The 26,415-nt window shown below is 46.4% G+C and overlaps 1 protein-coding gene across 1 annotated transcript in view; it reads right to left on the bottom strand.

Annotated features, from left to right (window-relative positions):
* The window catches only part of USH1C (USH1 protein network component harmonin), a 126,302-nt gene that overhangs the window by 32,984 nt on the left and 66,903 nt on the right, over window positions 1-26,415 (bottom strand). Inside the window, exons 10-22 of the mRNA XM_088458270.1 lie at window positions 25,782-25,841; window positions 24,551-24,607; window positions 21,630-21,772; window positions 20,108-20,173; window positions 18,136-18,260; window positions 14,069-14,118; window positions 13,344-13,496; window positions 12,280-12,396; window positions 9,096-9,545; window positions 6,656-6,712; window positions 4,809-4,928; window positions 3,161-3,223; window positions 2,226-2,267 (exon numbers count right to left, since the gene is read on the bottom strand). Of these exons, the coding sequence (XP_088314396.1) occupies window positions 2,226-2,267; window positions 3,161-3,223; window positions 4,809-4,928; window positions 6,656-6,712; window positions 9,096-9,545; window positions 12,280-12,396; window positions 13,344-13,496; window positions 14,069-14,118; window positions 18,136-18,260; window positions 20,108-20,173; window positions 21,630-21,772; window positions 24,551-24,607; window positions 25,782-25,841 (1,503 nt within the window). The remainder of the gene's footprint in view (window positions 1-2,225; window positions 2,268-3,160; window positions 3,224-4,808; window positions 4,929-6,655; window positions 6,713-9,095; window positions 9,546-12,279; window positions 12,397-13,343; window positions 13,497-14,068; window positions 14,119-18,135; window positions 18,261-20,107; window positions 20,174-21,629; window positions 21,773-24,550; window positions 24,608-25,781; window positions 25,842-26,415) is intronic.

Below are 26,415 nucleotides of genomic sequence, written 5' to 3'. Positions count from 1 at the left end.
TGCGTAGGCAGTGCTATCGTACACAGCAATGCATTAGCACGCCCAGTATTTCTTAGACAGCGATCACATAGTGTATGCAGACACCCACCAGCCTGTTTTAAGACACCCACTTGTGCACGTCATGTCCAGGAAGTGTATGCAACCATCGATACATCGGATGCTATCGTAGCGCTTGAGGTTGACCACACCCTGCCGCAAGCACTGCGAGCACTTCAGTGTAAAAACAAGCCAGGTGACATGATGCTGTCTTATAATTATGCACACCTCTAAAACGCCGTTGAGATGCTCAGGCACGCCTGCGTTTGCACCTCCACTCCCCCGTTTATAATGGCCAGCCCCTGTTACCACCTACAAACGGCTTCCCCTGTCACTCACTCTGCTGGGCTGTCTATGTGCAGCGAGCGAATGCATTGTGAACTTTTGCTAAGGTATGCGCACAATGCATACACACTGCATACCATCGGCAGCAGCCAGAGTATGCATCTTAGTGAGCAGGTCTGAATGAGCTCCTTAATTCGCTCTACTCTGTTCATCAAGCAGACTGGTTTCTGCGCTCTGCACTGCTCTGTACAGCAAGCCGTCGGGTGCCTGCTCTCTGCTCTGTACAGCAAGCCGTCAGGGGTGTCTGCTCTCTGCAGCAAGCCGTCAGGGGTGTCTGCTCTCTGCAGCAAGCCGTCAGGGATGTCTGCTCTCTGCTCTGTACAGCAAGCCATCAGGGGTGTCTGCTCTCTGCTCTGTACAGCAAGCCGTCGGGTGTATGCTACCTGCTCTGTACAGCAAGCCGTCGGGTGCCTGCTCTCTGCTCTGTACAGCAAGCCGTCGGGTGTCTGCTACCTGCTCTGTACAGCAAGCCGTCGGGTGTATGCTACCTGCTCTGTACAGCAAGCCGTCGGGTGTATGCTACCTGCTCTGTACAGCAAGCCGTCGGGTGTATGCTACCTGCTCTGTACAGCAAGCCGTCGGGTGTATGCTACCTGCTCTGTACAGCAAGCCGTCGGGTGTATGCTACCTGCTCTGTACAGCAAGCCGTCGGGTGTATGCTACCTGCTCTGTACAGCAAGCCGTCGGGTGTATGCTACCTGCTCTGTACAGCATGCCGTCGGGTGTCTGCTCTCTGCTCTGTACAGCACGCCGTCGGGTGTCTGCTCTCTGCTCTGTACAGCACGCCGTCGGGTGTCTGCTCTCTGCTCTGTACAGCACGCCGTCGGGTGTCTGCTCTCTGCTCTGTACAGCATGCTGTCGGGTGTCTGCTCTCTGCTCTGTACAGCACGCCGTCGGGTGTCTGCTCTCTGCTCTGTACAGCACGCTGTCGGGTGTCTGCTCTCTGCTCTGTACAGCACGCCGTCGGGTGTCTGCTCTCTGCTCTGCACAGCACGCCGTCGGGTGTCTGCTCTCTGCTCTGTACAGCATGCTGTCGGGTGTCTGCTCTCTGCTCTGTACAGCATGCCGTCGGGTGTCTGCTCTCTGCTCTGTACAGCACGCCGTCGGGTGTCTGCTCTCTGCTCTGTACAGCACGCCGTCGGGTGTCTGCTCTCTGCTCTGTACAGCAAGCCGTCGGGTGTCTGCTCTCTGCTCTGTACAGCACGCCGTCGGGTGTCTGCTCTCTGCTCTGTACAGCACGCCGTCGGGTGTCTGCTCTCTGCTCTGTACAGCACGCCGTCGGGTGTCTGCTCTCTGCTCTGTACAGCACGCCGTCGGGTGTCTGCTCTCTGCTCTGTACAGCACGCCGTCGGGTGTCTGCTCTCTGCTCTGTACAGCACGCCGTCGGGTGTCTGCTCTCTGCTCTGTACAGCACGCCGTCGGGTGTCTGCTCTCTGCTCTGTACAGCACGCCGTCGGGTGTCTGCTCTCTGCTCTGTACAGCAAGCCGTGGGGTGCCTGCTTTCTGTTCTGTACAGCAAGCCGTCAGGTGTCTGCGCTTTGCTCTCCTCTGTACCGACACATCTTCCACCTTGCAGCTCAGTAGTGAGGGTGTTGATGTTCTCAATCATTATCGGATGTCAGAACTCACCTATTATATACTTATTTTGTAGAGAATTGAGTTTCCAAAGTAATGGCTAAAATGCATTATAACATAATACAGATACAGTAAAGTTACAAAGTATCCTTGACATAATGGACATACGACCAGAGCTGCGCTAAGTGATAACTTCTCACTATAACTTATGATGTTGCACAGTTCCGAAGAAATTTTGATAATTTTGCATTGGAACATTTGTCACTTACCATCGTGTAGGGGTCAAAGTCTTCTACATATTTCTGGAAACCCTCAATGAAAAAACACATAAAATTACAGAAGAAACGCTTCATTCATAAATAACCATACAATGTAAAGGGGAGAGGGAGAGAGAGAGAGAGAGAGAGAGAGAGAGAGAGACTCTTCCTAACAGCCAGAAACGTGACTATCATTCTGTAATTACTGTACTGGAAAAAGAATATCTGTGACCTAACAATCCACGATAGAACGTCAGAATGAGAAATAGGACCGAGCATATAATAAGGATATAACAAGTCATTTGTGATTTGTGTGCTGTTCTCCTTATAGATTTACAACATAACTAAGACTCACCTGCGGGAATAATCTGGCTCGTTACGCCAATTCTAATTGGCAAGAATCAAAGCTGATCCCAAATTTTACTTATAATACGACTGCCATATAGATTCGCTTTCTGCAGGTTCTAGACTGTTCTTGGGTCATTGTGAGGGATTCACAGTAATTATATGAAATGAAAGGACTACAAATTCTCTGCAGCTGTGTAACTAGTGTCGGGATTCACAGAAAATTAATTGGAACATAATGTTCTGCATATAACTTATAACCATAGACTGACTAAAATCAATTAAATGTAAAACTATCTTCGGAAAATGAATATTCATTATCCGGGTTATAAACGAAGGGTCTGATGAAGAGTTGAACGCAGGTGTGACATGTATACAGCACTGCATTGCCCGTACGCTTGGTTATGGATCATGTGCAGGGCGAGAACAAGCTCTATTTGCTCTGCAATGGGCATTCCTTTAACCCTACAATAGCCTGTAACTGTCCACATGGCAATGCAATAACTAAAATGGTCATCAACTTGATTAATAACTATCCAGAAAGAACAGAGTCCAGTCATATGACCGTCAGACCAGCAGCACAGATCCGAGATGAAAGTTACTTGTCTCTTGTTAGATCTGAAGGAGGAATTGTAAACCACCATCCGCTTCAGCATCTCTGGAGGCTGCAGAAGGGAAATTAACCAGGTGACAAAGCTTTAGCAGACTGACACCAATACTGTACGCGTGAAATATATGGAGAATATTACTCTGTTCCGCCAAAATGAAAAACGAAATTAAAATATTGCATAATATTGAAAACCTAATGTTGTGTACACACTAAGCGATGTCGCCCGATCCGGCGGATCGGAGCGACATATCGGGCCCAATGGCACGCTATGCCGCTGACTATGCGCGCTACTGCACCCCGCCGGGTCCCGTCGCCAACGAGGCCGGTACACATTAGATATCAGAGCCGTAACTAGACTTTTTGATGCCCTGTGCCAGAGAGAGCATTGGCGCCCCCCCTCCATTTTTTTAAATAGGGATATAAGATAGTGCACCTGAAATAGGGCCATTGGCTCATGGGGAAGGACCAGGGAAGAGATAGGGGAGGTCAGGAGATGCTGGGGATAAAAGAAGAGGAAGCTACAAGTGAGAATGATAATAAACAGGAAAATTTACTGGCCCAAACAGTGCCCCTTTGCCCTGCGCCACGGCACTGGTCGCACTACCTTAGTTACGGCCCTGATAGACATCATCTAGTGTGTACCGCCCTTTAGGGAGAAATTAGCAAAGCAGTGCTTGTCAAAACCACAGATAGATTTAAAGGGGCAATAGTATTCAATAGAAAAGCCAGGCGTATTATGTATTTTTTTGTTTGTGTTATGTATTTAACATTGTTGCCCTTTTAATCCTGCATCCAAAATTGCTGCAGGCATGGCGGCTTTGACCAGCACCGCTTAGTAAATTTACCCCTTAGGGGCCCATGTATCATTAACTATTTGCGGCATACTCCCTGAAAACACCTTTTCGGGGGATAACCGCAAATAATTAGTATCCCGCAGAGTGTTATGCGGTTAGATTTACCGCTTTGCGGTTAGCTGCGGAGGGCTAAGCTTTCTGGAGCGCTGTGCTGGTGGAGTCTATGGGCTACACATCGCAAATATTACAGGGAGAGGGTAATGGATGCTGCACACGCGTGATCTGTAAGACTGCGCTGGAATCCCGGTACAGGAATGACGCAGTCACTTCAACACAAGAACCATTGCAGGGACGGGTCCTTTCGAAGTGCTTGTCCCTGCGGGTGCTTTTTAGTACATTTGGCCGCTATAACAACATACTGCAATGCGATCATGGGCGCTAATATAGTGATCATTGATAAATGGGCTTCTTACTGTCTAACTACGCACATTGTGGGATCATCAGTGTAACGTTTACATCCTGGGAGACTTGTTATAGTAGCATGGGATGTGCCAAGCAGTAGGAGACACAGAAGGGAGGTGGGTAGGCGATCACTTTCCCATGAAGGTCTCTGCAATATCAGCAAATATAAGTACACCACATTCCCAGAGAACAAACAGGTTTCAGTGACAATTTTAGGTGGTATTGATCAAAGCTTGGAGAGAGATTATAAAAGTACCCCCCACTAGCCCTCATGGAAATTACAATAAGCTGTGACTCTGTGGTCTTGTTAAACCATTTTAATATCCGGAGCAGTGATATAATATAGATCTAATTCGCAGTAATGGTTCTAGCATTGAATCTTACCAGATGATCCGGTTTCACTGCTGGTCTCAGGATAAAGTTGGAGTCCAGAGGCAGCATGACGGGTTTGGAAGGAATCGGCACAGTCGGGCGGCGCTGGGTCGGTGGACTCGGTGCAAACTGCTACATTTTAAACAACAGTGTTGGAAGATGGGAAAATTATGTGACACTTTGTAACAAGACAGCATGCAGCCGCAAATCACGCAAAGGTAATGGGCTACATGTGGGCATGTTACTGGGCATAGAGAGCGGCATGCAGCTGCACACCACACACAGGTAATGGGCCACATGTGGGCATGTTACTGGGCATAGAGAGCAGCATGCAGCCACACAACACACAGGTAATGGGCCACATGTGGGCATGTTACTGGGCATAGAGAGCGGCATGCAGCTGCACACCACACACAGGTAATGGGCCACATGTGGGCATGTTACCGGGCATAGAGAGCAGCATGCAGCCGCACACCACACAAAGGTAATGGGCTACATGTGGGCATGTTACTGGGCACAGAGAGCAGCATGCAGCCGCACACTACACACAGGTAATGGGCTACATGTGGGCATGTTACTGGGCACAGAGAGCAGCATGCAGCCGCACACTACACACAGGTAATGGGTTACATGTGGGCATGTTACTGGGCACAGAGAGCAGCATGCAGCCGCACAACACACACAGGTAATGGGCTACATGTGGGCATGTTACTGGGCACAGAGAGCTGCATGCAGCCGCACACCACACACAGGTAATGGGCTACATGTGGGCATGTTACTGTGCACAGAGCAGCACACCACCCACTGGTAATTGGCTACATGTAGCCATGTTACTGGGCACAGAGAGCGGCATGCAGCTGCACAACACACAAAGGTAATGGGCAAAGGTAATGGAACGCATACATTTTTGCTTAGTAGCCCATTACACTAAGCTCTGCTGGTGAGCACTACTAGTGCCCCATACTGGCGGACTCCTGTATGCCTGACAGGTCTATGCACAGGCCGGCCTGGGAGAGCTACTTACCTGCAATGCTCTCAGCCATGACAGGTCAGACATACAGGCTTCCTACCAGCTAAGCGTGAGAAGCTATATGGCATCTCAGCACTGCAGGAATGCGTCTGTGTGTATAACGCATCATCTAAAACCACATGTTTAATACTCGATTGATATGACATCACTTGGAAAAAGAAATTAATCCAGTAAAAATAAAACACTACCCGCTATAAAGAGCATTTATCAGATAAAACACTCTGCAGTTTACATAGGGATCAAGTTTAGAAGTTGTTGTGATGGATGTATAAATAACATGTGGTTACTAGCGGAAAATATATGCACGTTTGCTTAAAGCCAGACTTCTATCGCTGACAGGAGAATAGTGTCTTCCACTTTTGTGATCAATGTGGGAAAAAAAGCGAATGCATACACAAAGTCAGATCTAAATGCACGATTTGAACGATAACGATATCGTCCGTATCGTGCATTTTTGGGCGCCTTCCAACGACCATCGATGCGTGGGCCAAATGGTCGATAATGACCATCGCCCATTCATGCTGGTCAACTTGGTCGACCAGGTTACTATAGGGTCCCGCAAACATTGATTGCTGATCGTTATAGTCGTTTAGGGGTTGGTGGTGTGCTGGATGATTGACATCCATCACCCAGCACACGCAGGACGATCGGACAACGATATTGTTATCGTTGTCTGATCGCTGTGTGTGAATGCAGCTTAAGTGTTTGTCACTGTCCACAAGGACACCAAAAAGTTGTGTTCATGCAGCGTAAGGTAACATAACCAGAAAACACGCTCACACTGCAAATCACTGCACCCCAGAAAACCGAATCTGGGCCCCTCACATACCAGCGGATTGCTCGACGTAGATGAAATCTTACTGAGGTTTGACGTGTTCCTGACAACCTGTGGAAAACGACTTTAATACGATTACAAATACACGGAAGACTTATCATTAAGAAGCACAAAGGGCCTGGTTCGGAGGTATAAGCACTGACGATGTCGCACGTAGCTCAGCGATTTTCTGCTACTGCGCATGCATACCGATTGTGTCCTTGCAGACGGTCAGTCTTATGAGCGTATAATAATAGTCTTGCGGGCGTGTTAGTGAAAGTGGATGCTTAAACAGATGCTTGGTCACTCAAATTGGACGCCATATTTAGATGGAGAAACTGCGACTGCCATAGGGCCGGCGGAAGTTTCGATGGTAGCGTCAATTGTATCGTAGCACGTATGGATGCTGAAATTGGGCATCTGTCCTCGCACATCTGGACACACAGATGTACACAAGGGAGGGACTTTTTATTTGCATAAATTTGCAGACAGGAGACCGCCAACGCATGCGTTGGCGCTTCTGCGTCCACTTCCGAATCTGTCCTGAATTATACTTTTGTGGAACAGCGATGAAAAAAAGCTTTATACATTACATGTGACGAAAGGTCCTTTCACACTCGATGCATTCTACATTCACTATGATGATTTGGGGGACCACTGTCCTGGATAAAGCAGCTAAATCAGAGACTCTTCTATGGATATAGACCAGAGTGCGGCCCTTTAAATACAGAGGGTGCATGCAGGAGCGTGGGAGAGCCAGGATGCAGGTGACGGGTTTTAATAGCGTAATAGATCGTTCAGTGTTTATATCTCCGTCTGTGTGGTTTATACCTCCTGGGAATCAGACAATTATGCTTTAAGTACGTTTGTGACTCCAGCACGTAGCCGGATGAATCTCTGCCATAAATCATCTGGGGAAAGTTACATAGAATGGAAGCCGACCTGGAAGGATGTTTCCATCTTCGTTAAATGGTTGCACCTGCTCCTATGGCTGTACTCGTATTCGCAATACCGAATGTTTGGACATATAGATTTTTTTTTAAAGTCATCTGTTATAAGCCAGTAAAGTATACCGTGCGTGTCTTACCCTGTGCTGGAATATATATCCTGGGAACAGATGTCTCTAGTATAAATCACTGTAACCATAAGATGATATGAGAGGTCACTTTGGCCCACAATATAAGCTGCTGCTGACACTGCTTAACGCCCCCTGGCCTAGTAGTCCTGCTGGTAAGTGGGGCTCTGCATTCCGGTTTTTGACTTGTACCAGTCCCCGATTTATTGTGGAGCTTGGAACACTCATAGATGGCAATTACTGATGTAGAGAGCACAAGCTGGCTCCTAAGCTCAGAAGATAACCTAACTACCAAGTTAGTTATTTAACCAATAGACCCCAGTTAACCCCAATTTCCACATATGACTGCTGTAACTACCAATATAATGAATTGCTGCAGACGTCTTAAAATGACCTCAGAATGTTTGAAACTTTGTCCGTCACTCTGGAAAAAAAAGTCACTTCCAGGGCTCACCGTCTAGTCTTGTGGAACAGATGCGACGCTCTCAGAGATCATACTTCTTACTATGCCCTGTGTCTTTTATTGATTCATTTATCTCTAATATATACGATTCTACTACCCTCATAAAGACATTTAATTACACTGCACAACAATGAAAATGTTTCCGATGTGAAAATAGTTACTTCTGATTGATTTCGGCATGCAAAGAATGAATATGACATTTAAAACTCTCAGTTAGCTCTGAGTTCCGAGATATAGCCCATTTATGACGATGTAGGGGTATTCCTAGTGACGTGGACAGAATGGAGAGAATCTTACCAGCAATCTGCGTTCCGCGCAGAGGGGGCGGGGCCTAATGACCCAATTAAATGTCCCCTCCCCTATTCAAATAGATGCGATTCATGGGATTACCCACGCAAGATAACTGTGGTGCACTGAGTGACAGCATAGTGAGCGATTCCACCAAGACATTTCAGCAATGGGACAAAGATATCAGGGGAGGTGATCACTACTGTAGGACATTGACAAGAGATGCCCCAGAAGAGGAGTACAAGCGACAAGCAAAGAGAAAGCACCCCCATGAATAGGCCACTATATTACATAGTACTTTCCTATGCTGTATGTTTGTATCCTATGCTGTATGTTTGTTTTGTTTTCTTATTTGTGATTGATTGTATTAAAACAACTGTTACTTATTTTCTATCAAGAAAATATCAGATTATTTTAAAATAGCTTTTCACTATGACTATATTACTAATGTACATACAGTATAGTGCATGTAGTGTAGCTCAAAAAATAGATCTAGTAAAAACATTCTGAAATCATTTTAGTTTTTCTTGACCTCAAATTAGTAATGTATGACCATTTTTACAAAGGAAACAAATTAAAAGTATTAATTTGTTGTATATTATTTTATTCTACATCGATAGAGAGCTCACCTTTGGGCTTGGAGGGTAGCTTGGCTCTGGATTGGAAGCCCTCGCAGCCGACCTGCCTCTGTAGCTTTTCAACTCATCAGAGAACGGGAGTGGCGGCCGAGGGGATCCTGTATGCTGTTGCGACGAAGGGGGAGGAGCTGGGAGCGGAGGAGAGGGTAAGTGCATCCATGTTGGCTGTATAGGAGAAGTCCTTGTTGGGGCTGGTGGTGCACTTCTTCTCATCATCGTGATGTTGGGGGAAGGAGCCTGGCGGGCACCGCCGGATGCAGATAACATCCGTGGAGAAGGAGGAGGGGGTGCCATCCTCTTAACAGGACGACCGGGGTCTTCTAAATGAACGTCATCCAAATCGGTGGTGTGAAGTTGGAGGCCGCCAACGAACCTCCGTACAGGAGCGGCAGCGGGCACAGCCGCCGGAGGAGCGGCGACAGGCGGGCGCCCTCCTGCTCCCTACTCAAAACAACAGAAAGAGTTAACAAGCATCACGAGAAAAAAAAACTTGTTCAATGTCCCACAAATACAGAACATCTTCAATCAGTGGTGGCAGCTGTCCCTGTCCTGTGGGATGAAACTATTCGGTGTGAGAATGCATCAGTGATGTCATTAGATCCTAGCATATCCAAAGTCTGCATTCTAATAAATATTGGTTCAGCCCACAAAATGGCTGCTTGTAGGTAATTTTGTGCGTTTGCGCCTAAACTTCTGTCACAGGAATTGTGCAGGTCCAGAAGTTTGGCATGGGGAGGAGTACTGAGCAGGCGCGTTTCACATTTAGTACAAAAAGAAGAGCTCAGTTTGTGGAACGGCATAAAGAGGTGATGAGGGCGGATTTCCGGATTGTTCCTGGTCACGTACTGTATATTGGAACTCAAACATTTCCACTACACAAAAGGTCTTCATTGCTGCACTGACTTAGGGCTCTATGCATCAATAATCTTGGTACTGCCGCGATTATCATTGGTCCAACTTGCAGGGGATATTTTCTTTTTTAATGAAAATATCCCCCGCTGTGTACAAAGGGGAACTCGCAGGGACAGAGGTTGTGGTAACCGATGTCCCCGCGAGTTATATTTCTGGAAAATTGTGGAAGTCTTTCACTTCTCCCCGGAGGAAGCGGACACTGCACATACGCACAGTTTCATCTTCCGGAACTGGTCGGGGGCTGCAAAAGATCTCTCCTGCCCGTGGAGCCCACCATAGGCTTACAGTAGTTTACACGTTCTGAAGATGGTGTAAACTACCAGGGCTAAACTCCGAATAGCTTCGCTTTTTAGAGTTTAATACATAGGGGTCAGATCACAGTCCCCATTGATAATAATGGGGACTGCGATCTGCAGCACTAATTAACAGTTTGAGGGAGATTCCCGGGATTTTGGCCTAAAAATGGCCGGGATCGAAAACTTCCTTTCCCTGGATTCAGGATTGGCCATAAATGGCATTTTGTTTACATGCCGGACAGCGCTGAGCACCTCCAGCAAAGTGTTCAGACGCTGCCAACTCCCCCTTCCCCCGGCTTGCACTCCGCAGCGTGACGTGAGGACAGAGGTCACGTTGCGCAGCGCCGCTTGGGTGGTTGTTATTGAAAGCCGGGAGCTCTGCACGCCGCCCAAAATACCTGCCACCCAATAAGTAACTGTGGAGGCTGGCCAGGGTTTTTTTTTTTTACGAGGCCAATCCCGGTTATTCTGGGAATACAGGGATTTAGTTTTTTTCAATACCGAATCCCAGGATTGAAAAAAACGGCCTGGGATTGACTTCCCTACTTGATACATAGGCCTCAGAGCTAGCGCAAACACATTTTGCATGAACATATTGCACTAACTCAGAGTAATGTAACAAAAGTAAAATGATAAAAGTCTCCCACTCTCAGGATGCACTAAAGACAAAGGAATCTAAACCACAAACATTATGTTATTAGAAAAATCTAAAAAAAAGTTTCTTAAACTTTTTTAGCTTCTCAGCACAAACAAAACAGAGCGTGTATGTTGTATGTGATACGCCGTCATAGTGCTCCATAAATGGGGCCCACTGCATGCTGGTGGTTGGATGGGTCAGTTTTACAGTCACAAATGTGATTTAATGCTATAAGCCAGCCATTAATAATGGATTAAGGCCCTCATTCAGAGCCGCTCGTTAGCGGCAGTACGCTCGTTCCGAGCGATGTTTGCACATCTGCGCATGCGTACGGTTTTTAGTACGCATGCGCGAACCAGTCAGTGCGGCCAAAAATCGTTGGTACGCAATATAGCGAATGCCTGCTATTTTGAATGACAGAATGAGGCGTATGTGGGTGGTAACAGGGGAAGGTGCTTGAAAACGGGGAGTGGAGATCCGAACGCAGGCGTGCTTAAAGGTCAAAACGGGCGTTTTATGGGTGTGTATATTTAAAACAGCAGCGTCATTGTTCACGTCACTGGGTTATTTTATAGCCAGAACTGCTCGCAAATTTGTGGTAGCAAACACCAACCACAAGAATAGCGAGCAGTTCATACGCTGGTCGATGTACTCGATTAATCTAATAAATAGCGGACATGACGTAGGATGCGAGCGGCCAGGGGGCGTTTTTAACAAATAAACGAGCGTATGTTTTGCTCGCTCGTTCAGACTTAGAGGTGTGAACAGACTACAATGTGCGTACGGATCATTTGAATAGCCACCCCTTGTTTTTAAACGAACGACCGCAAATAGCGAACGGCTCTGAATGAGGGTCTAAGGCTTTTGCAGCCACATTACTGGTTTCTGCTGAGAAAGCAATACAACAGGACAATACGTCTGATGTAAATCTATAACGGAGGCTCCACTACGGCTTCTCTCTCTCTCTCAGTCTATTAATTCACCAGGATCTAGCGATATCACTGACGCATTGATCCCTTATACTGTGTCTAATGTATTCATTCAGAGAACGTAAGAAATCTATTCCAGTTCCACACGCTCTAAAAATACTCTCTTTCAGGAATTAACTAAAAAAAAAAACCCCTCCAGCTTGCAAAGTGTTGTAAAACCACATAATTAAATATTTGTACTAAACTATTAGTTTTATTCGTCTTAGGTTATATATTTTGCCTCAGTTTAATCCGCTACCCTGTGAGGAGAATATAGACTGTTGGAACTCTGTACTTATGAGTAGATTGTACATGGAAACATGGGATCAGCAGTGAGGGGTTTTCTGACGCAGGGCGGTTACCTCGTGAGAGTCGTTCTCAGCTGAGGAGATCTGCTCCAATCGGGTCTGGCAGAGTCTCTCCACCCAGTGCTGAACTTTCTCCGACTCCTCCAGATCTTCTCGCTCCGTCTCCGAGACCTTGGTCACACGGCCAGAATTGACATGTGCATCATCATATACAATGCATACAAGTTTAAGGTGATCTACGCTACGCTTTACAGTCGTGTCCCACATCCAGAAATGGTACAGATGGGTCCACATACATCTAGCCTCCTGGCACGTTAAACAGCCCTTCCAGCCGAGCAATGCTGTGGCGTGACTAAGTAGCGCCGAACGTCTTTTTGTGCATCTTTGTACCTTCAAATGAGTCTTATTCACACAACGATGCAAATATGTAGCACAAGCAGCTTCTGCTGATTAAAATGATATGCAGCATGCCTATATCCTCTGTGCGTCTGCGGGTGCATGTGAAATGCTACGTTACAGTGTCAGCGGCTGTAACACTGTAACGTAGCATTTAGCATGCAGATACACCCGCAGTAGCACAGAGAACATAGGCATGCCGCATATCATTTTAATCAGCAGAAGATGCTTGTGCTATCTATTCATGTTATGTGAATTAGACGCATTTGAAGGTAAAAAAAACCCACGAAAAGATGCTCGGTGCTACAGAGTCACACTGGGCTCCTGCATTATGTGTGGCACAACTTGTGCCCACATACATCTATCCTCTGTGCACTACATCTGTATGTCAGGCCCTAATAAAAAAAAAATCTAACCCAGCCCTAGGTACTCCTCATATAGGCAGGACCAAGGACTTCCTGATCAAGCAGCATGGGGTCGAAGTAGGCAACCTGCGCCTCCAAGGCTGATGGCGAACTACAAGTATCAGCACATAGGGCAGGGCATGCTACTTGTAATTCTATTAAAAAAAGGTACAGATATTACACAATCCCCCCCACGTGTCCAGACTAAATCCCCAAATGTCTCACAACCCTCCCCATGTATCCAGATAAACATTGTGCATAAGTGCCAGGGCGAGTGCAAAGTGACTACTCTGCATAACAGGTCTGAGACAGAATTACCTCCTGAACCAGACGGTTGATCTTCAGCTGTTTCTCCTTCTCCAACATCTCTTCTTTCTCCTTGGCCAATTTCTGTTCAAACTCCACTTCCTTCTTATTCTTCTTCTGCTCAAACAGCCGCTCAGCCTTCGTTTTCTTCCGCTCTTTCCCCTTCTAAGAGGTTATTTCAGACTATGACACCACCAGAAGTATGAGACTACCATAGCCGGGCAAGAGGAGTCATTGTCCCCTGCAAGAGCTACCAGATGCTCTATAGGGAACAACTGTTCCATCATCACTCCGCTACGAGTAGTCTGCGCAGTAAACTGAGGACCACAGCGCATCAAACACTGCAAAACACACCGCACACAGGAGATGGTAACAAGAGGGTAAAGCACAGTAATGTGACGTCGCATCCCACTCTGGAATGTGATCTACCGGGACCACACTACTGGAAAGTCCTATTAGGAGAGGATGGCTCAGTGGTTAAGAGAACGGACTGCAAAAGAATTCCACAGACTCCGCTGAAGAGTGAAGGGAACTTTAAATCAAAAGTTGTGTAAAGCAGATCATTAAACAGAAAGATACATGGCTCAGTCCATATCTTCAATCACTGGACCTGCACAGCTTTACCATGCAACGGAGCATGCCCTGGACATATGACACTGTCCCCATGTGCGGTTCCGTATAGTTTCAGGATAGAACACACGCAGGAATATACACACCATACACATCACCCGTCATACCTTTCTAAGGGTGGGGAACTTCCCTTCATATCGGTAGAACCAGCCAAATGCTACACATGACACGAAGAGACAGAAGGAGAATATCAAGAGTTATACATCGCCATCGATGTTTATTTATCAACCAGCTTACTGAGAACATGTGATCTCTCTTACATTAAAGGATGGAAAATCAACTTTTCACAAAACATTGTGCAAGAGACATATTTTTTATTCAGGTTGCTGAGCAGCAGAGGATCATGGGAGATCTCCAGATTTTAGGCCCCTGCTGGATTCAATGTAAATACCCTCCATATATATTACACACTTCACATGAGGCCACATAGGCGGGAAAGCCCCAAAAGTTCTAGCCACTGTTTCCTCTTTTTTACCACAGTTTACTATTCTTTTAATTTAACGGCTAATGTATTATGTATTGTACGTGAACTCCCGGTTTAATATAATTTTTTTAGTACAAATACATTGAGGTGAAAGCGACTGAAACGGTTTATGCTATTTGTATGTATTGTGATCCCCTCAACAGGCAACGCTGAGTAATATGTTGGAACTTTATAGACAAGATCAGAATCAAAGGGGGCGCCGTATTAATTGCCCCAAGTTCCAGCAAACAAACTCCAAGGTCGCCGTGTCAGGGACACAAAAATAGTTTTAGGACTTTGTAAATAGACTGTGTGTACCATGAACTCAGGAGCAGTCTATAGACAGTTGGTATCATCACCCACAGTTCTAGGAAACAAAAGTGCAGGCGGAGTACAGAAAAGGTCTGTGTGCGTGGATGGGCCTCCATTAGATGTCGTGTCCATGTCTGCAGGCACAATGAGACGAGATGATGATGATGATCTAGCCACTTCTGATAGGCCTGTCGCATACTGACCCCTCCAGCTGATAGCACTTCACTCATTAGCATCTATAAGTTATATGAAGTCGTGGCCGTAGCTTTACTTTAACCTGACATCTACATTTGCATTACTGCAGAAAAGACAATTCTAAAGGCGAAAAGCAACAGATGTATTGAATGTAACCATAAAGTCACTTGTTCCATATATGACACATCGTTCCCTTAGGGTAACGCAACTTCAGTATTTACCACAGTGCTTGGACTCTCAAGCCGCATCAGTACACTATTGTGGGAGGTCAGTATACACACTTACACATGGCGTAAAGGTTAGTGATGTACAGCTGGCTGGATCCTGACATGCATCCAACTGGTATATGCACATTAATGCATTTATTTGGTGCGCCTTTACCTGCTTAGATTCGGGGGCAAATGTATCTGATGCTACATGAGACACCAAGTGTAATTAGGAATACACTGGAGGTAAGTAAGAAGATGGAGTATTCAGTGTAAAGTCTGCAGATCTACGTACGGACAGAAGCCAAAATGTCATGGATTGCACACATATCCAAAGGCATGAAGATAAAGGCGGAGTTACTGTCATATTAAACCTATTATTACATCAGTATAACACCATTAAATATTTCACCCACACTGGTTACGAACATCACAATTACAGTAATACGCATTATATGAATAATATAACCCTTCACTGTTGATATGGCATGCAGGACGCATCATTCCAGAGCGGGCTTCTAGTCAGGGCTGTGGAGTCGGTAAGCCAAACAGGCTTCTAGTCAGGGCTGAGGAGTCGGTAAGCCAAACGGGCTTCTAGTCGGGGCTGTGGAGTAAGTAAGCCAAACGGGCTTCTAGTCAGGGCTGTGGAGTAGGTAAGCCAAATGGGCTTCTAGTCAGGGCTGTGGAGTAGGTAAGCCAAACGGGCTTCTAGTCAGGGCTGTGGAGTAGGTAAGCCAAACGGGCTTCTAGTCGGGGCTGTGGAGTAAGTAAGCCAAACGGGCTTCTAGTCAGGGCTGTGGAGTAGGTAAGCCAAATGGGCTTCTAGTCAGGGCTGTGGAGTAGGTAAGCCAAACGGGCTTCTAGTCAGGGCTGTGGAGTAGGTAAGCCAAACGGGCTTCTAGTCAGGGCTGTGGAGTAAGTAAGCCAAACGGGCTTCTAGTCAGGGCTGTGGAGTAGGTAAGCCAAACGGGCTTCTAGTCAGGGCTGTGGAGTAGGTAAGCCAAACGGGCTTCTAGTCAGGGCTGCGGAGTAGGTAAGCTAAACGGGCTTCTAGTCAGGGCTGTGGAGTAAGTAAGCCAAACGGGCTTCTAGTCAGGGCTGTGGAGTAGGTAAGCCAAACGGGCTTCTAGTCAGGGCTGTGGAGTAGGTAAGCCAAACAGGCTTCTAGTCAGGGCTGTGGAGTAGGTAAGCCAAACGGGCTTCTAGTCAGGGCTGTGGAGTAGGTAGGCCAAACGGGCTTCTAGTCAGGGCTGTGGAGTAGGTAAGCCAAACGGGCTTCTAGTCAGGGCTGTGGAGTAGGTAAGCCAAACGGGCTTCTAGTCAGGGCTGTGGAGTCGGTAAGCCAAACGGGCTTCTAGTCAGGGCTATGGAGTAAGTAAGCCAAACGGGCTTCTAGTCAGGGCTGTGGAGTAAGTAAGCCAAACGGGCTTCTAGTCAGGGCTGTGGAGTCGGTAAGCCATATGGCCTTCTAGTCAGGGCTGTGGAGTCGGTAAGCCATATGGCCTTCTAGTCACGGCTGTGGAGTCTGTAAGCCAAACCTTTGACTTCAGCAACTCTATTTAACTAAGAGAGGAATTAGACTTGAAGGTTTAGCTTAACGCCTCCACAGCCCTGCCTTTGGTTTTGCAGTATGGTTTTGAAGTATGTGTAGTTCATAAAGATCTGTCTAATGAGAGGGTGACAGGGAAAAGAACATATCGGTTAAGACAGAGGGGGTTTGAGGACACTTGCTGAACACTGCAGATGCACCTGACAGCACTGCGGTACTAAATTTCTGAAGGAAGTATGATGTGAATGAAGAGGCGGTAAGGGGCAGTACAGATATGTGACAAGGGGGGAGGTAGCGACATAAGACAGGTAGAAACATGACATGTCGGAGGCATGGGTCAGAAGAAATAAAAAGGACAGCAGACAGAGGAGATATTGGGGACAGGAATGATGTAAAGGAACACATCAGAGAAGACCATTCTGGATGAGAGGAGGAATATTTTCTGGAGACTATCCTCCGTCTTGTAGAAGGAAGGAAAGATGTCATCCTGTAGTAAGACGTGCATTATATAAAACAGATACAGTATAAATACATGATACAAATATAGTACACTACAAGCCTGTCACTCCTATTCCCGGGTGTGGATCCGTTTCTGGCTGACAGGAAGAGTTAGGTTACAGGAAAGTTAGATACGAGGGAAGGAAAGTACCCGACCTGCTTGTGCCTTGTCCCAGCGGCATCCTGCGTTACACTCTCATTGGCTGGGGAGACAAAGGAGGAATAGTGACAGTGACAGGAAAATGGGGAGAAATGAGAATCAGAGAGAATTCTCCTATCCTGCTTCTATGTAGTTCTGATAATCATCATCATTCCATAGGATGTCCCTGAGATAATGACCTCTGATAATTTGCTCTATTTATGAACAGATGTTCAGTAGCCGCTCTTTAATCTGTCTCCCAACGGGAGTACCGGCCAGCATAATATGTAATGAGATTCAATACGGGGAACTAAATGACATTTATTCTTGTGTTCAGGGACTTCCGCTTTCCCACGATACCTTTCCGGGGGTCACAATGAAATACTGACCAGGGGAGAGTGCTGGGACCTGTCACTCAGGCAGGGATCAGCGGAAAGTTTAATAGCTGAAATACAACCAAAATCATCTGTGCAGCGTCTAGTGCTTCATGGTCCAGGAGATAATGTGGCGCAACCACATATAAGAGTTACACACAAGATACAGAAATGCCTAGCCAGTAAAAATGGAAGGGTCTCCCTGAATCCCTAACACCTGGGCAAGGGCACTGTATTTCCTGCAGGTAAAAGGATCCCATCTCCTTCCCTCGCCATGTAGGGGAACACACCCGTCATTATGTAAAACTATGCAGAACACAGGAGGCTGCTAGAGTCACAGCAGAACCCCGATGTGTCCCAACCAGGAAATGAAACATGGCAATATGTATTTATATTACACATTTACTCCCAATACCCACAGCTATTGCTCAGACTTACTCTTGTGTTTGGATGGGGGGCTGCGATGAGTTTGTGTGGGTGCAGATTTCGGACTCTTTGGCTGCTCCTTGCGTCCCCAATCTTCATCCCAATCTTTCTTTATTTTTTCCTCTTGTGCAGAGATCCTTGAAGGACAGATCAATTTAATCATTTAGACATTAAGGTGTGTGATAAATACATCTATCAACGCCTATTGTCTACACTTACACGTATCCCACTTACAGTAACACTTCAGAATAACAACATGAAAATGCATCAATTCGTACATGTCTTATGGGGCAGATAGTTTAAAATCCGTGTGTGTGATATAGGATTATTCATCACTGATTCCAAGTAGGTAGACATGCAGGTGTTTATAAATGTGTGTACAAAATAAATAGAACTTTACATTTAATATATATACTAATATTGCGTAAACTCCAGTTTATTAATAATTCCCCTTTTACACTAAAACCCCGGGTCTGGCCTGGGATTTAACAATAATACAAAGGTGGTTAAAATTTGCGCAATATTAGTAAAAAAGCAGCCCACTAAACAGACTTTTTTGAAAAGAAAAAATACACACGGAGTACTACAATTTCAGGAGCGCGGGTTGAGTAGAACTGATAGCCATCAAAGGCACCACATGGGGATGGCAGGGACCGGCGGTCACTTCCCAGGATACTGCAGTGAGTGAGAGAGGGCACTCATCACAGCGCACCTATTACACCTGTCAGGGAGAATTTTGTAGTATGCGGCAGCAGTCCTAGCCCAATCTCCAGCCAGCCCACACAGCTCCCCAGCACCCACAGAGGTTCTAACATCCATCCTCCCTGAGGGGGGCCCTGTCTATTTTGTCAGTACCGGGCCCCACAATTTCTGATGGCAGCCCTGCTGAGGAGTCAGTACTCAGGTCAGGAGACTCCTCTGCCAGGCGAGCCACTGCCTCCCGACCCGGCAGGTAAGAGCCTATTTTCCACGACAGGGTCTGACTCAGCATTTATTATACTTTTTGTCCTTCATTAGGGCTTGGGAATTGATGTTACATGATCCCCTACTAGAAAAAAAAAAAAAAATACTGCAATAAATGCCAGGCTAGAATAGATGGCACCAATACGGGCAGCGCATAATTATTGTCATACTGAATATTATATATCTCCTATTACTATATACTGAGTGTATGAGAACTGCTCTCACAGTGCAGTGAAGATGCTTTTACAGTGCATTGAGGAGAGACCCTCACACATTACAGTGCATTGAGGAGAGACCCTCACACATTACAGTGCATTGAGGAGAGACCCTCACACATTACAGTGCATTGAGGAGAGACCCTCACACATTACAGTGCATTGAGGAGAGACCCTCACACATTACAGTGCATTGAGGAGAGACCCTCACACATTACAGTGCATTATTTTGACTGCTACTCCTCTCCTCTGGTTATTTCATACTGTACGGTTTGCCAATTACTGACAATTTTTTTTTTTTTTTTAATATTTAAACTGATTTTGTTGAAAGTACTTCTAACTCTAAAGGTTTAATTTATTGACCATTTACATTTTTCTTCCCGTAAATGGGTGGGTAGTGGCCCCAGAGCATTGCTTTGCCCAGGGCCCACACTGCTGCTAAAGACAGCCCTGCGTTATTCCTGGGTTGGCCCGTTTACACTGCACACGGGTCACATATTTACACTGCCCCGTAACTCAGGACCTTCCCGGGTGCAACTCTGCTCGCTACCCGGGTTAGATTGACGGGTCACTGGACCCGGGTTATTTTTCAGAGACCCATTTACACTGAGCCGTGACCCGGGTTGACACAACAATAACCCGATGTAAAAGGGATATGAACTACAGTAACTCACATTTTACATTAATCTAGATTTGCTTTTGAGACGTGGGAGTAACGTACTGAACTCATCTTAAGGAACCACTTAAGAAACGGACTCAAGTTCAGGCACAAATGAACGCACAGTAATAAGAACACTATTGCGTACTTCTCCATTTCTATGTGATATCGTTCCTCTTCCTCCGCCATTTTCTGGGAGATCTCCATCTTCCTCCTGTAGGTAGCACAACCAGATTTATTATTGCCAAATACAGACTCAGATAACATGTCCGCCCGTCTTCAGAGAGAACATTCATTAAATATTATACAGCAGAGACACTCGCCTTACAGCCATCATCCATTAATAACCACAGACTCCTACCATAAATGGGCTATAATCTCTGACATTACCCGATATTGTAGCTCTCAGGTTATAGTACAGATCAGGGTTTTTATCACTGAGTGCCCGAGGCTCAACACTACAAGCTAAGAAATGTACAGAGTGCCACCACTACTACATGTACAGATGTGTCCACCTACATCTCACTTCCCTGCGCGCTAAACAGCCCTTCTAGACACGCCATGCCGTGGGATGTAGTTTGGAAGCCGACTGTCTAAATGCTGACCGCCGTCTTCCAGACTTTCTAATCCCGGCGTGGTACTAACGACAGGCGTCGAAAACTCGATGCCTGTCATTAGCCAGACGCCAGAAAACCGAAGCCCGGCATACCGAACGAAGGTAAGCCGGGCGCGGGCAGCCGCTGGGGGTGGTGGCGGGGAAGGGTGGGGGGCGGCTTGTGGCTGGGAGGGTTAGTGCTCCCAGGGGAACATAGGGTCAGGCACCCCCTCCGGGAGGGTTAGGTTTAGGCTAGGGGAAGGGGGAGGTTAGGGTTAGGCACCCCCCCCGGGAGACTTAGGTTTAGGCTGCGGGGAAGGGGTGTTAGGTATAGGCACTTAGAGGGGGGATTAGGGTTAGGCACTTGGGGGGAGGTTAGGGTTTGGCACCCCTAAGGGAGGGTTAGGGTTCGGGGGGGGGGATTAGGTTAGCGATACCTACCTTAGGGACGATCAGGATTTTCACCCTTGCCGGGCTGCCGCTGTTGGGATATGAACCGCTGGCCCTGCGTCCGGCGGTAATACCTACTACACCCCATGCCGTGACTTGCAAGCAGCAAGCGTCTTTTCGTGCAACTTTTTACCTTCAAGTGAGTCTTATTTGTAAAGTGATGGAATAGGACATACACGCAGCTTCTGCTGATTAATGTGATATGCGGCATGTCTATATTCTGTGTGCGACCGCATCTGCATGCGAAATGCTACGTTACGGTGTCAGCGGCTGTGACATTGTAACGTAGCATTTCGCATGCAGATACATATAATATAGAAAATGCTGCATACCATTTTAATCAGCAGAAGCAGGCCGAGCGGTCCGGGCCAGGTTACGGATTTGGGGTGGGGGACCCCATGCATTTTGAACTCTTTATTAACCACGCTTCTATTTGGATTTTAACTTCAGAGATATCTGCTGCGATCTCTCCATGGTACATTCGAGGGATCCTTAACATTTGCAGGCATCCCCCAAAAACGCCCGTTTTCAGAGAATACTCTAAAAATATTTTGAATATGCCCCTAAGGGAGAAACAGTGCAGAATGCCACTAAGGGGAAACCAGTGCATTAATGGGGTACTTACACTTTCTCTTTCTCCTGCTGCTCTTTCAGTATTTTGTTGGTCTCCATAGCGAGTTTCTTTTGTCGGAGCAGTTCCTGCCGCTCCAGCTCATGGCGCCGCTGTACCATGATCTTCTCGTCTTCCGTCATAAAGAGCTCCCGACCCTGAGGATAAAAAAACAAAAAATTATATTACTCTATATAATAATATAGTTCCCATTTGAGGGGTCTATGTGTTCATTCGGGGTAATTTCTTGAACCATTTGGATGGGAATTTCACTAATTTGGATGGGAATTTCACTATTCTGTACGGCGCTGGTCGATGAAGGTTTAGGTGCATGAACTATTCATCTGTAACAAATGGGAGCCAAGCAGTACACTTTTAGTGAAGTAGACACAGAGCAAAAATCTTGCACCAAGCAGAGGATGCCTATGGTGCTAAAACAGCAAGACAGCATCTGAATCTAGAGCCAATCAGAGCTGGCAATGTGCCCTGGTGCTCAGCAGCAGCCTAGAGAGGGGAGTCAGGGACTGGACGAGTTCACGTCTGAGGCAGACAGAGAGTTAGAGACAGCCTCCAACAAACCCATGAAGATGCCCTGATGCAGACGCCGTAGCCAGGAAGGTGCCAGGGACGGCATATCTAGCAGGAATTTAACACCCAACATCGGAACACCATCAAATGATTTCCATTCGATGGTGGCAAACATCAGACCGCCACCATCAAATGTTAAAAACACTACTACTATCGGAAGAAAAAATATATTGATGGTTAGTAACCACTGGAATCCAATTTCCATCCCTATGCTGAACCTACAGGCGGACTCTGGCCACCACTCCTCCACTGTGAAGTGCTCCCTCCCCAACATGATGTCCCCACTCAGCCACACGCCCTTGGTGAACAGGAAGCACATCCCATGGAAGTCAGCGTTGTTCTCGGACAGGGACATCACGGTGAGGAAGCTCAACAGGAAGCCCAAAAAATACAGGGTACATTGTGCAAAGAGGACATTGCTCATCGCCATGTTCTGCAGCTGGGGCGGAGTACGCATGGAGGTTGCAGAAATATGCACAGGTGCCCCAGCCCCAGGAGCATGCTGCTGATAATGCTTACGGTAGCTGCAACACAAATCTCTCATCCATGATCCTCCTGCCCTTCCCAGCACATCCCAGTGGCCGGGCCCCAGCCAGCTGCGGGGCAGCAGCAGTGGGGGTTGTGTTGACACCGGTGATGGGATGCGGTCATAATACCGACCTTGGGGATTCCGGCGTTCAGAATGCAGACACCATCCCGAAGGTAAGTAGTGTGGTTAGGCAAAAGGGGGAGGGTTAGGTTTAAGGTGTGGGGAGGTTAGGTTTAGGCACTAGTGGGAGGGAGAGTTAGGGGTAGGCAGAGGGTTAGGATACGGACCGTTAGGTGTCAGCATCCTAACCCTGACGGTATGCCGGCGTCGGGATTCTGACCACCAGGATCCGGTACCCAACCCCTGGTGACATGCAGGGGCCAGGAGTGAGAAGCAGGGGGCTGTGGTGTGACGCAGGGGGCTGTGGTTAGAAGTTAGAAATTATCACCTATTTGGTACGATTGGTAAATCATAGACTGAACTATAAACCTACAAAATCCCTGACTTTGTGCAAGTGCACCTAGAAGAATGGATGCTGTTCTGAAGGGTGGTCAGCCGAATTGACTATCTCCTCCAGGTAAAGTCACCACCCTCAGATCATCACAGGTTTTCACCAACACTTCCCCATTGATCTCAAGACTTTTCATTCCCCCAAGCGTCATCCATCTCCAAAGTCCGAATCCTCTAATCACACATATACACATGTATTCTATCCTCCATGGAAAGGACACATCTCCAGGTTCCTTTCTTGTAGAAAGCTCCTGGCCTGACCTTAGTCCAGGATGTGGGGGAGACTGCCCAGCTGGGACCCTCAGCATTTATGTACCAGGAGACCACAAGCGAGGAGTAGATGAGTGGACATGAAGTTGCTTTGGGCAAGTGTGACTGAAAAGACTTCACTCCAAGTGTAGCTCTCTGGGGGTCCCCGACATCCAAAAGGACATAAAAAAACAGAACCCATTAGAGAAGATATGCAATAATTTCCAGATCCATGGAACAGTCTCTCCCAGCAGTTTGAGGATTAAAACAATGAAGAGAACAAACAGCTCTGTCAGGATCTAGAACTAATACTACAGAAAAGTGACTGTATAAGAAGGAATAGCTTCTGCCGACTACACGGATCAATTCCTTCTTAATGTTTATTAACAACAGTCACAGACTATAAACATCCGGAACATGTCATCTTCTGCTGGATCCACACCAAGACCTCGTTATCCCGGTCAGTTTGGGGGGATACAGGGTGATGATGTCATCTCCAAGGGAAATAAACATGTCATTACTGCTGCAGCATTAGCCGTGACATTTCCAGCTTTCAAAACGCTGTAATGGGCACAGCTGGTGCCTGTCAGGACTTGGGCCCATGTCACTCTGGCACGATCAACCCGTGGTCCGTGGAGCAGGTCACGTTAGCACAAAACCAGTCACTGGATACATGCAATAGTCACTGGATACATGCACTACACAGCTGGGGCCTGTGGCTGGAGATCCCTCTGCTGGTCAGGAACATGCAGGATAGAAGCTACGGTCACTTTCCTTGTGGATGGTGCAACGTGCAGATTATTATTATTATTATTATTATGTGTGCATAATACTTTATTACATGTGTGCGACTGAGTCCGAATACGAAGCACCATGAAACTTGGCGTGGAAAATAGCTGTAACCATTAATATAAGACAATATAAAACAATAATACATCATAGCATGACACACGTGACAACAACGGGGATGGCACGGTGTACATACATCTAGCTGTGTTATATGCTATGTTACATGGTGACCAGAACACAGATAATGCTTGTGCGCCGTCACATAACTCACCGAGCCAGCTACAATAGTTAGCGTCAGCGTCCGGCTGCTTTTTAACTCTCGCACTGCCTGTATGGAGAGACAGAAATAGTTTAACATGGACTCCTGACTAACTGTCCTAAACTCACATGAGACTTTCCCCATTAGCACTAATTACGATTCAATGGAGTCATATAAATCTTAAATTAGGCACTTTGCCGTTTCCGAACAATAGGGTATGAATTAAATACAGCCCCGCCCACTGCGTTTGTCATTGTATAATTCTTCCCTCTCTACATTATTATTATCGTTTATTTATATGGCGCAACAAGTGTTCCGCAGCGCCTTACAGAGTACATAACCAATAAAGTGACTAACCGTACAATACAAATACATTGCAGGACAAGGACATGTATAATATGCATTGCTCTGCAGGACAAGGATATGTATAATATGCATTGCTCTGCAGGACAAGGACATGTATAATATGCATTGCTCTGCAGGACAAGGACATGTATAATATACATTGCTCTGCAGGACAAGGACATGTATAATATACATTGCTCTGCAGGACAAGGATATGTATAATATGCATTGCTATGCAGGACAAGGACATGTATAATATACATTGCTCTGCAGGACAAGGACATGTATAATATTCATTGCTCTGCAGGACAAGGACATGTATAATATACATTGCTCTGCAGGACAAGGACATGTATAATATACATTGCTCTGCAGGACAAGGACATGTATAATATACATTGCTCTGCAGGACAAGGACATGTATAATATACATTGCTATGCAGGACAAGAACATGTATAATATACATTGCTCTGCAGGACAAGGATATGTATAATATACATTGCTATGCAGGACAAGGACATGTATAATATACATTGCTATGCAGGACAAGGACATGTATAATATACATTGCTATGCAGGACAAGGACATGTATAATATTCATTGCTCTGCAGGACAAGGACATGTATAATATACATTGCTATGCAGGACAAGGACATGTATAATATACATTGCTATGCAGGACAAGGACGTGTATAATATACATTGCTCTGCAGGACAAGGACATGTATAATATACATTGCTATGCAGGACAAGGACATGTATAATATACAGTGCTACGTTGACAGAGCATCAGCAATTATCACAGGTACCATCTTCACAGTCAGGTTTAAACTGTATCCCCGGCTACGAGAGGGGCGCACGCCTATTTGGTTATTCTGGATTAGCGGAAAATTTACCTCCTTGTGGTCAATGTTGGAGAAATCCACGCCATTCACCTCCACGATCTGGTCACCGACCTTGCAGTGAAAACAGAGATGAAACAGTGGAGAGTAACCAAATCTAAACCTGTAACAAGTTCTATGCAGATCTAAGAGGGGGACACTGTAATACACACAGGGACTGCCGGGGTGTGACGGAAGCTACATGGAGGCAGACTGATAAGTAACATAAGGCATGAAATAACATATAGTAGACATCATTGGTCACACGGGTTATAATGGAGTATCCAAAGTGTCCTGATACCTGCAGCACCAATAGGGGGAGGGATATGGGGCCTGGCTGCAGCAGATGTAGGATTTTCAGCTGTCCACGTTTAAGGGTGGTTTACAAACCATTGCACTCAGATTTAAAATGTTAACTGCATTCAAGCAACCAATCCCTCTTAAGTAAAAGGGTCCTAAAGAGAGCAAACATCTGACTGGCTGATTTGGATTAAGCATTGATCTGAGCACAGCTGTGATACATGGGCCATGGACTCGGGTGTGGTATAAAAGATAGACTGTTAAAAGGTCAACAAGGACAAAGGTCGACACACGAAAGGTCGACAGGTACAAATGGTCATCAAGGTCGACACAAATAATGGCCACCACT

This window comes from Taudactylus pleione, unplaced genomic scaffold (genome assembly GCF_031769625.1).
Source record: "Taudactylus pleione unplaced genomic scaffold, aTauple2 ptg000820l, whole genome shotgun sequence".
In the NCBI taxonomy this organism is placed as follows: domain Eukaryota; kingdom Metazoa; phylum Chordata; class Amphibia; order Anura; family Myobatrachidae; genus Taudactylus; species Taudactylus pleione.
Note: the sequence above shows the minus strand (reverse complement) of the source record. Positions and strands in the feature narration are given on the sequence as shown.